Source organism: Pristis pectinata, chromosome 23 (assembly GCF_009764475.1).
Source record: "Pristis pectinata isolate sPriPec2 chromosome 23, sPriPec2.1.pri, whole genome shotgun sequence".
Classification (NCBI taxonomy): domain Eukaryota; kingdom Metazoa; phylum Chordata; class Chondrichthyes; order Rhinopristiformes; family Pristidae; genus Pristis; species Pristis pectinata.
The window spans coordinates 2,293,386-2,307,060 of record NC_067427.1 but is presented as its reverse complement, the minus strand read 5'-3'; the positions used below and the strand labels follow the sequence as shown (position 1 = coordinate 2,307,060).

At 48.4% G+C, this 13,675-nt stretch overlaps 1 protein-coding gene across 1 annotated transcript in view; it reads left to right on the top strand.

Moving 5' to 3' along the window:
• Window positions 1-13,675, top strand: part of LOC127582109 (prostaglandin G/H synthase 1-like) — a 70,110-nt gene that overhangs the window by 44,484 nt on the left and 11,951 nt on the right. Inside the window, exons 5-7 of the mRNA XM_052037134.1 lie at window positions 4,476-4,619; window positions 7,963-8,144; window positions 12,146-12,229. Coding sequence (XP_051893094.1) covers window positions 4,476-4,619; window positions 7,963-8,144; window positions 12,146-12,229 — 410 coding nt within the window. The remainder of the gene's footprint in view (window positions 1-4,475; window positions 4,620-7,962; window positions 8,145-12,145; window positions 12,230-13,675) is intronic.

Here is a 13,675-nt window from a genome sequence, read left to right as displayed (position 1 = left end):
ATCCACACAAGACTGAGGGAAGCAGTGGGATTGTGAAATCTGTATCCACAGAAGCAGGGCATAGCTCAGGTGGTTCTCGGGGACACCTGATTTCACTAGAAGGAGGTGTCAGGCTGGGTCTGTACTCAAAAGCGCGGAGGAGGTGGGTGGCCAGCTTCTTGTTTTGATTCACTGGACCTGGACATCAGTGGTTGATGGTCAGCACGGACTCAGTGGGCCAAAAGGCCTGTTTCCTTGCTGTATCTCACGATGACTCTGTATTTATTCCCCCTCACTAATTGCCCCAGAACTAAGCGCCTTGTTGGGTCATTTCAGAGGCCGTGCTCTGGATGGGTCTGGGGTGTCTGTGCAGACTTTGCTTAAGGACATTCATCAATCGGACAGATGCTGAGACTAGTATCTTTAATGCAGATTTATCTAATAAATTGAATTTAAGTTGTCCAGCTGCTGATGTGGGATTTGAACTTACACATCCACACATTCAGACCAGGCCTGGGATTACTAGTGCAGTGACAGAAGAGCTGTGTCACTGGACTGCTAAACCCAGGGGCTCACCAACAGTTCACTGGTATCCAGAACCTGCCTCCTTGCCCCTTTATTCCCACTGTGCCTGCAGAGTGAACTTGCTCAGTGCTGGGTTGTAATCGCTTGCACCATATCCCATCCTATGGGCGACGAGTCGAGTCCTGCAGCAGCACTCCAGTGTAAACATCGGCATGAATTTTTGATAAAAGCAGAATGTTGTAAATATCCCCCAGCTCAGACATTTGAAAGCTGCTTTTGCATTTGTTTAGGGAACATGCAGTGGTTGTGAAGGCATTCGTGGAATTTATTTCGTATTGGTTCCAATTACACCAGTAAAGCAGTTCATTCCCTGCCAATAGACCTTGCGATGTCTCACGTTCCCGCATGCACTCCCAGCCACTTTTACGTAGAACAGTACAGCACAAGAACAAGCCCAAAGTGTCTGTGGCGAGCACGATGCCAAACTAAGCTAATCCCTCCTGCCTGAACATGATCCTTTCCCTTCATTCCTGGCATATCCGTGTGTCTATCCAAAAACCTCGTGAACACCACTATTGTATCTGCCTCCACCCCCCACCCCTGGCAGCACGTTCCAGGCACCCACCGCTCCATGCGTAAAAAAAAACCTGCCCCGCACATCTCCTTTAAACGTTCCCCCCCCCCACCTTAAAATTGTGGTATTGGTATTGGTTTATTATTGTCTCTTGTACCGAGGTCCAGTGAAAAACTTGTCTTACAAACCGATCGTACAGGTCAATTAATTACACGGTGCTGTTACACTGAGTTAGTACAGAGTGCGTTGATGTAGTGCCTCTAGTATTCAACATTTCCACCCTGGGAAAAAGACTGTCTACTCTATCTAAAATCTCATGATTTTATAAACTCCAATCAGCTCTCCCCTCAGCCTCTGACGCTCCAGAGTAAACAAGTTCCACACTTTGGTGAATTTGTTTGAAAAGTTCAGCTGAATGCAGTGAACAATGACCAATGTGGCGCAGCAGTTATCTGCATGTGTGTAGATGAATTGAGAGGGGACACTCTCAGTAAACTGATAGCTTTTGAAAACCAATGAGACTGGTGCAGGGTAAGAAAGCGACATAGAGTCGCTGGGTACAGTGTGGGAGATGCAGTGTCCGACACATTGTCTGCTCCCGGTGAACACCCCACCTTCACACTCGGAGGCAGGCTGGATGGAAGCGGCCCAAAGGGGACTTACACTGAGGTCGTCTTCCGAGGTAAGGTTGGACGGGCAAGACGTTTTATCTGCCAGAGTTTAGGAGAGTGGAAGGAGACTTGATTGAAATGTGAGGGGTCTTCACAGGGTGGGTGTAGAGGGGTGTTTCCTCTTGTTGGAGAATCGACAACTAGCGATCTGTAAGGGTCGCCCAGCTAAGAGAGAGGAGAGACCAATTTTTTCTGTCAGTGCTGGAAGCCTCTTCCTCAAGTGATGGTGGGAGCAAAGTCTGAATATTTTTTAGGCCATAGGTTCTTCATAAGCAAGGAGGTGAAAGGTTTACTGGAAGGAGTAGGGAATGTGGGTTTGAGACTACAGGGTCGAGGGACTGAGTAGCCTCTTCCTTGTGACGCACACGCTGCTGTCGAGGCAGGACTGGAAAGTAAACTCCCCTGCCCCTTGTCTAAGTATCCCAAACAGACATCACTTCCCGTGTCACTGACCCACACTGACTCCCAATTAATCAGTGCATGGGTTGGATAACCCCTCCCTCCTTCACCCTTCCGACTCTGGAATCTCCTCTAGCAGGGCGACCCTCTGGATTTTGGCATTCCTCCAATTCCGGTCTCTCGATCATCCCTGAATTTAATCAGTTCACCACTGGCGGCCGTGCCTTCGGCTGTTGGATACCACCCTCTGGAATCCCCTCCCAGAACCTCACTGCCTCCTTAACACTCCCCCTCCTACCTCTTTACTTCTTCTCCTTATTTGGAGCTGAATGTTTGGCAATATTCCTGTATGCTAACTTAAACTAAATCTCTTCTGCCTGCACGTGATCCACATCCCTCCACTCCCTGCTTATTCACATCTATCCAAAAACATCTTAAACCCCTCTATCGTATCTGCCTCCACCCCCACCCCTGGCAGCAGATTCCAGGCACCCACCGCTCTCTGTGTAAAAAAACTTGCCCTGCACATCTCCTTTGAACCGTAATGTTTTGTGTTGAATGTGCTCCATAAATCCATCTGCAGCAACTCTCCCCAATAGGGGCCCAAGTAACACCGGCTCTGAGCTTGACTGTATGGCGGAGGAACTTTCCAGAACCATGTCCTGTTTGGCTGCACGTCCTAAATGCAGCTAACCCTTTCCCCACTGCCTGCAGAGGCTGACACTTAAGTTACCAGTGTAGAACCGGATAATGACGGGGATACTCGGCAGGGCAGGCAGCATCTGCGGAGATAGGAACAGAGGTGATGTTTCAGGTCAATAATCCTCGTTTCAGATTTACAGCATCTGCAGTTATTTTGCTTTTCGAGTGCAAGTGGGTGTTAGTCCAGCCCCCATCATGTGTACGTGACCCATGATTTAAGATGGGCTTTAGATAGGTTGATGCTCTGTTACAGCTCGGTGGATGAACATCCGTGGGAACTTTTGGCTGGATTCAAGAGCAAAGTCGAGTTTATTGTCAGATGCACAAGTCCATGAGTGCACAGGTGCAATGAAAAACTTACTTGCAGCAGCATCACAGGCACAGAGCATCAGAGACACAACATTCACAAGAAAAGCATAAATTATACAAAATTATACAAGAAAGAACACAGTGAGAACAAAATAAAGCAAAGTCCATTGTAGTGCAAAGTGGTCCCAGTGTTGCTGTACTGAGGTAGTGATTAGGGTTGTGCTGGTCGGTTCAAGAACTGGATGGTTGAAGGGAAGTTGCTGTTCCTGAACCTGGTGGTGTGGGGACTTCAGGCTTCTGTACCTCCTGCCCGATGGGAGCTGTGAGAAGGTGGCACGGCCCGGATGGTGGGGATCTTTGGTGATGGATGTTGCCTTGATGAGGCAGCGCCTCCTGTAGATACTCCCTATGGTGGGGAGGGATGTGCCCGTGATGTATTGGGCTGAGTCCACTGCTCTCTGCAGCTTCTTACATTCCAGTGCATTCGAATTGCCGTCCCAGACCAGTCAAGAAACTTTCAACAGTACATCTGCAGAAGTTTGTTGGAATGTTCGGTGATGTGCCAAACCTCCTTAACCTCCTAAGAAAGTCGAGACACTGGCGCGTCTTCCTTGTGATTGCATCTGTGTGCTGGGCCCAGGACAGGTTATCTGATATGTTAATGCCCAGGAGTTTAAAGCTGCTGACCCTCTCCACAGCCGATCCCCCAATGTAGACCGACGCATGTTCACCCTTCTTCCCCTTCCTGAAGTCATCAATCAGTTCTTTGGTTTTACTGACACTGAGCAAGGGATTGAGCGAAAGGACACACATGGGTCTTGAGGAGTTAGGTCTGGCTGTTAGTCAGAGGCAATAAGAGCAGGGAATGCTGGGAGATATTCTGCAGGTTGGGAAGTTTCAGTGTTTCAGGTCAATGATTCTTTGTCGGAACTGGGGAAAGTTTGGGATGAAGCAACCCTTACGATGCACAGGAGGGGAGGAGACAGCAGAAGGGGGTGTTTGTGATGGGACGGCAGGACTGGATGATGAAGGAGCTGGTGATGCAGGTATGAGGAAGGGCTGTAACAAAAGAGTTCAGTGGAAGTGAAATTGGCAACAGCAGAGAAGTTGTTTGAAAATAAAAGAAAGAAATTTGCAATGCAAAGGTGTCTTTCAAGTCCTGCTAGAAATGACTCAGGGATGAGGAAGTAAGGACTTAGTTATTCAACCGTAACTGGATACAAATAATCAGTCGTCAGCCCCTAATGACAGAAACAACAGTCAGGAAAGCAGCCCCACTTCCCAAGGTAAACAGTAGAATGTTTCTTCTCCCACAGTGCGGTCGAACCTGATCCCCAGCCCTCCAACCTACAACTCCGACTACAATTACCTGACCTGGGAGGGTTATGCCAACGTGAGTTACTTCACCCGCTTACTTCCGCCTGTGCCAAAGGACTGCCCGACTCCCGCTGGAACTAAAGGTAAGGACAGTGTCCGATGGCTCCCTGCCGGAGATGATCCTGGATGGAGAGTGCGTGTGGTCTAACCGAATAACGTTAATTCTGCTGTTCACATGGGCTATCCCAACAGTTTCTTGGAAAGGGTTGAAGCCAAATAGGAATGGTCTCCCTGACCCTGCCTCTTGCTGGAAGGGTGTGGGAGGTACCCAGAGCTGTTCAGGGGTAGAGCCAACTGAAAGCAAACCCTGGACAACATGTAAGGAGGTTTCAGTGGCTGATGTGACTCAGAGTTCCTTCCCTTTGGGGAAAAGTGTGTCCTGATCCACCATTCCCCAATGGCCAGGCTGTAAGTTTGACATTCCAGCCTCCAGTGTCATTACCCCTCCCGGGGAAGTAATTAATGAGTTGGTTTATTATTGTCACATGTACTGAGATACAGTGGAAAAACTTTGTTTTGCCTGCCGTCCATACAGACCCTTCCAAAGCATAAGTACAAGGGAAAACAATAACAGGATGCAGAATATAGTGTTACAGTTCCAGAGGAAGTGCAGTGCAGGCAGACAATAAGGTGCAAGGGCCACGATTTGCATTTCTAGACATTTTACAACATTGGGACATTCCAGTGGAAAACTTTTGAAGAGTAGACACTGTTCTAATGTAGAAAATCCACCTTATCAAATCTCCATATCATTTTATATACCTCAACGGATGTACAGAGGGATCTTGGGGTGCAGGTCCATAGCTCCCTGAAAGTCTCTCTATGATCTCCCAATAGTTCCATGAACTTTCAACAGCCAATGTTGTATTGGTCCTCCCTTGTACGCCCACCCAATTTTCCCCAGACTGGAGCAGGGATGAGGTTGGAACAGATGAGAAAGGCTCTCAGAGTCGGTTGGTCACAGGGATCCAGTGGGACAATGACCAGGGCCAACGATGGTGAGGTCCCACATAGGTTGGCTGCTGCGGAGGACTCCTGAACAAGACAGAAGGAGAAGAGGCAAAGAAAACAATTGTACAATGGATTCCATGGTAAGGTTGCAAGAAATAGGAGCAGGAGTTGGCCATTCAGCCCATTTCATCTGCTCCACCATTCACTAAGATCCCGGACCATGTCCCCTCTTCCACCCCATTCCCTATCCTCCAATTCCCTAGTCCTCAAACATCTACCAGTTTTAGCCTTGACTGTGTTAACAACACATCTCTTGAGTAGAGAATTCCAGAGGATTACAACTCTGAGTTGTGTCCACCTTCCCTCTCAGTACCTGAAGCCTCATTGAGGTCACGTCTCACTCCCCTGAACCCCAGGCAACAGTGGCCAGTCTCTCTCACTGAATCAATTCTGTACATCACCATAGAACAGACTCCAAGCCAAGTATGTCCCTCTCTGCTGTTCCAGCATCACAGAGCGACACATTGGAATTATCAAACACAACCCAAAAGAGTAAACAGAGTTGCAGATCTGAAGGGTTACGCCTGTTGTTTTACCCTTCTGTCTATGTCGTTCACTATTCTGAGAGGAGGATTGGCCTGGGATCTGTTCGAGGATCTGCCATTGATCTGTCGTTTGCTTCAGGAAGGGGGGCGGTGTACATGCTCCTGTCTACATCAATGGTGCTGAGGTTGAAAGGTGTGAGAGCTTCAAGTTCCGAGGAGTGAATATCACCAATAGCCTGTCCTGGTCCAACCACGTAGGCAACACAGCCAGGAAAGCTCACCAGCGCCTCTACTTCCTCAGGAGGCTAACGAAATTTGGCATGTCCCCTTTGACCCTCACCAATTTTTATCAATGCACCATAGAAAGCATCCTATCCAGATGCATCACAGCTTGGTACGGCAACTGCTCTGCCTGTGACCGCGAGAAACTGCAGAGAGTTGTGGACACAGCTCAGCACATCACGGAAACCAGTCTCCCTTCCATGGACTATGTCTACACTTCCCGTTGCCTCGGTAAAGCAGCCAACATAATCAAAGACCCCACCCACCCTGGACATTCTCTCTTCTCCCCCTTCCAATCGAGCAGAAGATACAAAAGCCTGAAAGCACGTACCACCAGACTCAAGGACAGCTTCAATCCCACTGTTATAAGACTATTGAATGGTCCCCTAGTACGATAAGATGGGCTCTTGACCTCACAATCTACCTCGTTATGGCCTTGCACCTTATTGTCTGCCTGCACTGCACTTTCTCTGTAACTGTAACACTTTATTCTGCATTCTGTTATTGTTTTCCCTTGTACTACCTCAATGCACTGATGTGATGAAATGATCTGTATGGACGGCATGCAAAACAAAGTTTTTCACTGTACCTCGGTACATGTGACAATAATAAACCAATTTACCATTTGCCAGAGTTTCCTTCTGTTGTGGCCAGAGGAGGAGCATAGATTGTTAGCTGGCAGTTTTCCTTGGCTGATTTAGTCTTCAAACCCACCTGTCATATGTGGACCATGACCCCCCCCCCCCTTCAAAACACTGTGCCTCATCTTTTGCTCGTTGGTGACTTAAATAAAGTTTCTTTAAGATCTTTATTTAAGACATGTACATCGAAACACACAGTGGAATGCATCTTTTGCGTAGAATGTTCTGGGTTTGTTGTCCAAAAGTTAGAATGCAGCAAGCCCTCTGAAGTTGTAATACCTTCTCGAATAAAGCAAAATGGCATAAGCAGGAATATCCAGCAGGAGAAAGCAGAGTCCCAGTGAGGAGTCAAACAAAATCTCAGGGACTGCACCTGGATACAGTGAGGGAACAGGGGCTTGGAACGGGAAAAGCCGCTAGCTTCTGCTGGGAATTGTGGACAGCTTAGCAGCTGTTTACTGCAGTGTTAGTCTTGCTCTCTGCTCGGTTACATCCTCTGATTCACTAGGTGTTGCCCTCGACAAGAAATATTGGGATTTCAAGCAAAGCACAGTAACCAAATGTTGTAAAAATCTCAGGGAAGGTGTATTGTTCTGTTCCACTTCTTCCACAGCCTAGACAAAGGTCGGATCATCCCTGACCCCGAGATATTGTTCAGCAATGATGTATATTCTAAGCTTTATGAGCCAAGTTTATGGATTGGCACAAATAGTTATTCCCTTTGGATTCTTGTGGGAACGACACTAATTAGAAAACAGGAAATTTATGTTCTGGGGCAGGAAAAGCTGTAATGGTTTTCACCATAATCTGCAGTGTTCACACTGAGGAGGCTCTGCACTGATTTTGCTTGTTCCTGTGTTGTTAGTGATTGGCTGTGTGCCTTTCAGGGAAGTAGGGATGACTTTGACGTCAGGCTCTTGGATGCAAACAGTTTCATGGAGTTAAAGTCGCGACGTGGTTTTTACAAAAGGCACAGGAGTGATGGAGCTTCCTGTGCTACTTGACAGGGTACAAGACGCGGCCAAATGCAACAGAATTAGCCAAGGAGTTCTTGCTGAGACGCACGTTCATTCCAGATCCCCAGCGCACAAACTTGATGTTTGCTTTCTTCGCTCAACATTTCACGCATCAGTTCTTCAGAACCGACTTCGATCGAGGGCCGGGGTTTACCAAAGCTCTGGGACACGGGGTGAGTGTTAACTAACCTTCCAACCACAGTGATACCAACAGAGAGCGTCGGAAACACTCGGCAGGTCAGGCAGCTCCTGTGGGGACAGAAACAGAGTCAATGTTTCTGGCTGGAGACTCTACTAGAACAGGGAGCGTGAGGAGACAAGTTAGTTGAGCCTTCGACACCGTAATACAACACCTTGGGTCTAATCTGGGCATGATACAACCTTTGGGACTCATTAGTTGACTCGTTTTCCTGTTTGTCTCAGAACTAGCCGGTTCTACTCCAAGGTTATCCATCTGTAATATTTCTCTCCTTGCGGGCACTGGCCATTACTTGGTTTTCCAGGATGCTGCCTGGATTAGAGGGCATGTGCTATAGGAAGAGGTTGGACAAACTTGGATTGTTTTTTCTGGAGCGGTGGAGGTAGATGGGAGACCTGATAGAAATTTATAAAATTATGAGAGGCACAGATAGCCAGAATCTCTTTCCCAGGGTAGAGATGTCAAGTGCTAGAGGACGTGCATTTAAGGTGAGAGGAGGAAAGTTTAAAGGAGATGTGCGGGGCAAGTTTTATACACAGAAAGTGGTGGGTGCCTGGAACGGGCTGGTGGTGGTGGAGGCAGATACGATAGAGGTGTTTAAGAGACACATGAATGTGCAAGGAATGGAGGGAGACAGATCGTGTGAGGGCAGAAGGGATTTAGTTTAATTCGGTATCGTGTTTGGCGCAACATTGTGGACTGAAGGGCCTGTTCCTGTTCTGTGTTCTACTTTCTATGTTCTATGTTCTATTTCTAGTATTTCCTTTTTTGTTTCAACAACAGCTCTGATGTACTTTTCACATTCTTAGTTATTTTCCCCTCTCTAACAGTCCTCGTTAATCTGTTAACCAGGCAATGCTTACCATTGAGGTCACCTGGGCAAGCCTGCCCTCAGCCAATCCGGGTTCCCTTTGTCTATTCCCCAACCCCCTCACCCCCACCCTCTCTGCCACTTAAATCCATTGTTTTCTCTCTTTCCCTGTTCTGACGAAGGGGCTTTGACCTGAAGTGGTCGTTCTAACAGCACAGATACCGCTGAGTGATTATCTCCAGCACTTTCTGTTTTTATTTCAGGCTTCCAGCATCTGCAGTGTTTTAATTTTGGACTACAGTCTGTGGATGGCGTTCAAACCAAAGATCCGAGTTTGAAAAGCAACAAGTTGCAGATGTTGGAAACCTGAAATAAAATCAGAAAATGCTGGAAAGACTCAGCATCTGAGGGGACAGGAACAGAGTCAATGTCTCGGGTCAACGGCCATTGGTTTTGCTTTAGGTGGATAGGGGATGATGGTTCCTTTGGCGGGAGTGTGTGAAGCCAGGAGTAACCATCTCAAAGTAAGGAGCTGACCATTCAGAAGAGAGATGATGGAGGTGAAACTTTGGAACTCTCCACCCCAGAGGCTGTGGAGACTCAGTCACAGAGTATATGTGGTCGGCATGGATCTGTTGGACCGAAGGGCTGTATCCGTGCTATGACTTGATGACTATATTCAAGGTGGAGGTGGATAGATTTTTGGACGTTCAGGGAATCAGGGGATTAGTGTTGGAAAGTGACGCTGAGGTGAGTGATGAGCTGTGATCTTACTGAACTACGGAATGGGCACGCTGGGCTGAGTGGCCTCCCTCTGCTTCCCCTTCCTATGTTGGCCACTCCAGGTTCTGCTCACACCACTCCCGACCATAAACTGCTCTTACTTTGCAGTATGAGGCTTCAACACAAATTATTACCCAAAACAAAGGTGCCATGTGCAGAGTCTGAGTCACCCAGGCTGTGCACGGATCTCACGGGTCAGGCACTGCACTACTGATACCCTCGTCCCTCCCAGAGGTGACAACCGTGCAAAAGTTTGCCCCAGCTATCTGTACCTTGGAAGTGCTTGGTAGGTCAGGCAGAATCCGTGGGGGGAGAAACTGAGTTACTGTTTCAGGCCAAGAACCCTTCATCCAAACTGGAAAAGTGGGAAGGAAGGGGAGATGGTGGGGAGAACGGAGGGAATGTCTGCGATAAACCAATGTTGGAACAAAATGATGCAGAAACAGTTTGATCCATGAACTAGAATCGAGCTGACAGCCACATCTGGAAGGAGTGGTTTTCCTGAAGTTGCTCAACTCAGTACCAAGACCCAAGGGTTGTAATGTGCCCAGTTGGGAGATGAGATGCTGTTACATAGAGCATAGAACAGTACAGCGTAGGAACAGGCCCTTCAGCCCCCGATGTTGTGCCGAACTAACTAAATTAGTATTTAAATGCCAAACTAAACTAATCCCTTCTGCCCGCACAATATCCATACCCCTCCATTCCCTGCACATAAGAGCCTCTTAAACACCTCTATCGTATCTGCCTCCACCCCCACCCCTGGCAGCACATTCTCTCTGTGTGTAAAAAAAGCTTCCCCCCGCACACGTCCTTTGAATGTTCCCCCTTTCACCTTAAGTGCATGCCCTCTCGTATTAGACATTTTGACCCTGGGAGAAAGATACCGGCTGTCTACTCTTTCTGTGCCTCTCAGAATCAGAATCAGAATCAGGTTTATTATCACTGACATATGACAGGAAATGTGTTGTTTTGCGGCAGCCGTACAGTGCAAGGCAAAATTACTATAAATTACAAAAGTAAATAAATAGTGCAAAAGAGGAATAACGAGGTAATGTTCACGGCTTCATGGACCGTTCAGAAATCTGATGGCGGAGGGAAAGAAGCTGTTCCTGAAACGTTGAGTGTGGGGTCTTCAGGCTCCTGTACCTCCTCCCCGATGGTAGTAATGTGAAGAGGCCATGTCCCGGATGGTGAGGGTCCTTAGTGATGGATGCCGTCTTCTTGAGGCGCCGCCTCTTGAAGATGTCCTCGATGGTGGGGAGGGTTGTGCCCGTGATGGAGCTGGCTGAGTCTACAACCCTCTGCAGCCTCTTTCGATCCTGTGCATTGGAGCCTCCATACCAGGCGGTGATGCAACCAGTCAGAATGCTCTCCACTGTACATCTGTAGAAATTTGCAAGAATCTTTGGTGACAGACCAAATCTCCTCAAACTCCTAATGAAGTAGAGCCACTGGCGTGCCTCCTTCATGATTGCATCAATGTGTTGGGCTCAAGATAGACCATAATCTTATAAACTTCTATCAGGTCTCCCCTCAGCCTCTGCCGCTCTAGAGAAAACAACCCAAGTGTGTCCAACCTCTCCTGATTGCTCATGCCCTCCAATCCAGGCAGCATCCTGGTGAACCTCTTCTGCACCCTCTCCAAAGCCTCTGCAGTCTTCCAATAATGGGGCAACCAGAATTGAATGCAATACTCCAAATGCAGCCTAACCAGAGTTTAAAAAGCTGTAATATAGCTTCCTGACTCTTGAAGTTAACGCCATAATTAATAAAGGCAAGCGTGCCATACACCCTTTACCACCCTATTTACCTGTGCAGCCAACTGTTGTTGAGCAATGTAGGAGAGCTTAGGTGGAGAGGGGAGTGGGACTGGGACCTCAGTAAATCCACCCTTTCACCATCACTGTGGAATTAGAAGTTGTTGTAGCAGTGAGCAGTGGGCGAGACCAGAACCTCTGCAGTCCTCCATGACAACACGTCGCAAGCCCGCAACATCTACCACCAGCACAAGGGCCACAGGCACAGGAGAACACCAGCACCAGCAGGTTTCCCTCCAAGATGAGGAAATATTTCTCCATTCCTTCACCGTCACTGGGTCTAAGTCCTGGAACCCCCTCCCCAGCAGCCCTGTGAGAGTAGCTTCACCAGAGGGACCACAGTGGTTCAAGGAGTCGGCTCACCGCCCCCCTCCTGGGCAGTTGGGGATGGGCAGTAGGTCCCACCCTCACCAGCATTACCCAGATCCTACAGCTGAACACGAGGAAATGATACTTTGAAGTTACCTTGGTCTTTGGGGGCTGAGCATAATCGTAATATGATGAGGTTGTTAAATATGTGGTGTATGGATACACTGGAGTGTTGCTGTTTGAGTTACGCAGGTGGACCTGAGCCATGTTTACGGAGACTGTCTGGAGCGGCAGCAACACCTGAGGCTTTTCAAGGACGGAAAGCTCAAGTATCAGGTAACCTCCCCGAAACCTTCGGTTACTGGGCAGTGGGGCAGATTCATCGTCACTGTAAGGTTCACAGTCTCAAACACACTCACTGGAGCTGCAGACTGTGGAGTCTTGACTCGGCTCCCAGTTCCTGTGACACAACGTTGCCGGGTCTGGACAGGCGAGAGGAAACAAGAATCTTTCCGTGGATGGTTTCCATTTGAGGTGCTGATGTCTTGGTGGCATTCGATATGTTCACAATCAGAATGCAAGTGAATCAATCCATTCCACATTTACAAAGGGACCTTCATGGGACCAGCAAAGGCCAGCGTTATCTGATACTGTTCCAGCACTGTGCCCTTACATAATAAAAAAATGAGTTGCATTTGCATGGCATTCTGTTATGGTGGGGTGCCGGCTACGATGGAGCAACGGGCCAGCACTTGAAGGAGATCGTGAAGGGTTTGGGGTCAGATCAGGAGTATCTGGTTTCAGGTGTGTTCTGTAAAGCCTGCTGCTCACTGGGATGCTGGGAATCTCTCGGGGTGCCCAGCAACACTGCGGGAGGGAGCAGTGGTTTAGCGCCATAAAACCATAAGATACAGGAGCAAGATTTTAGTTTCAACCCCATTCTCCTGCCTTCTCACCATAACCCTTAACCCCCTCACCAATCAAGAATCTATTAATCTCTGCTTTAAATACACCCAATGACTTGGCCTCTGTGGCAACAAATTCCACAGATTCACCACCCTCTGGCTGCAGAAATTCCTCCTCATCTCAGTTTTAAAGGGGACGTCCCTTTACTCTGAAGCTGTGCCCTCGGATCCTGGACTCTCCCACTGATGGAAACATCCTCTCCACGTCCGCTCTATCCAGGCCTTTCGGTATCCGGTTGGTTTAAATGAGATCCCCCCTCATAGGATAAATGGTTGCCATGCCAACAGTACTATGGCAATGTAAGTTCAGAACCCTTACTCAAGGAGCACTGTGTCTGTGGGACAATCAATGCTGGAACTGCTCCCAGAGCCAGGAACATCTTTAACCACTGCAGTCCCATCTCCTGGTTTGTGTCAGTCACGTTCTGGCTCCAGAGTTAAGGAAGTGGCAGTGACAACATGGACACAGGCAGGTGTGTTGTCGAGGGTTTCATGTTGCCTGGATATGGGTGAAAATGAGGTCGGCAACACCAACCTGGACATCAAAGTCCAGCTGAATCCCAGCCGCAGAGAGACAGAGGGCACACCTCCCCACAACAGGCTGTGTTAATGCGTGTACCTGGGCAAAACAATCCCCGCCGTCATCCTACAGCCAAGCTAGGACTAGACCACAGTCCGTGGTCGGAGAACACCCGGGCAGGCAGCTACATCCAGTGTCAGCAGAGCGGTCCACTGGTCTGAAATGGTGTATGTCACAGGATTGCTCCCTTGTGGGCTGCCATGGACATGATGGGCCAAATTCCCTCCTCCTGTGCCT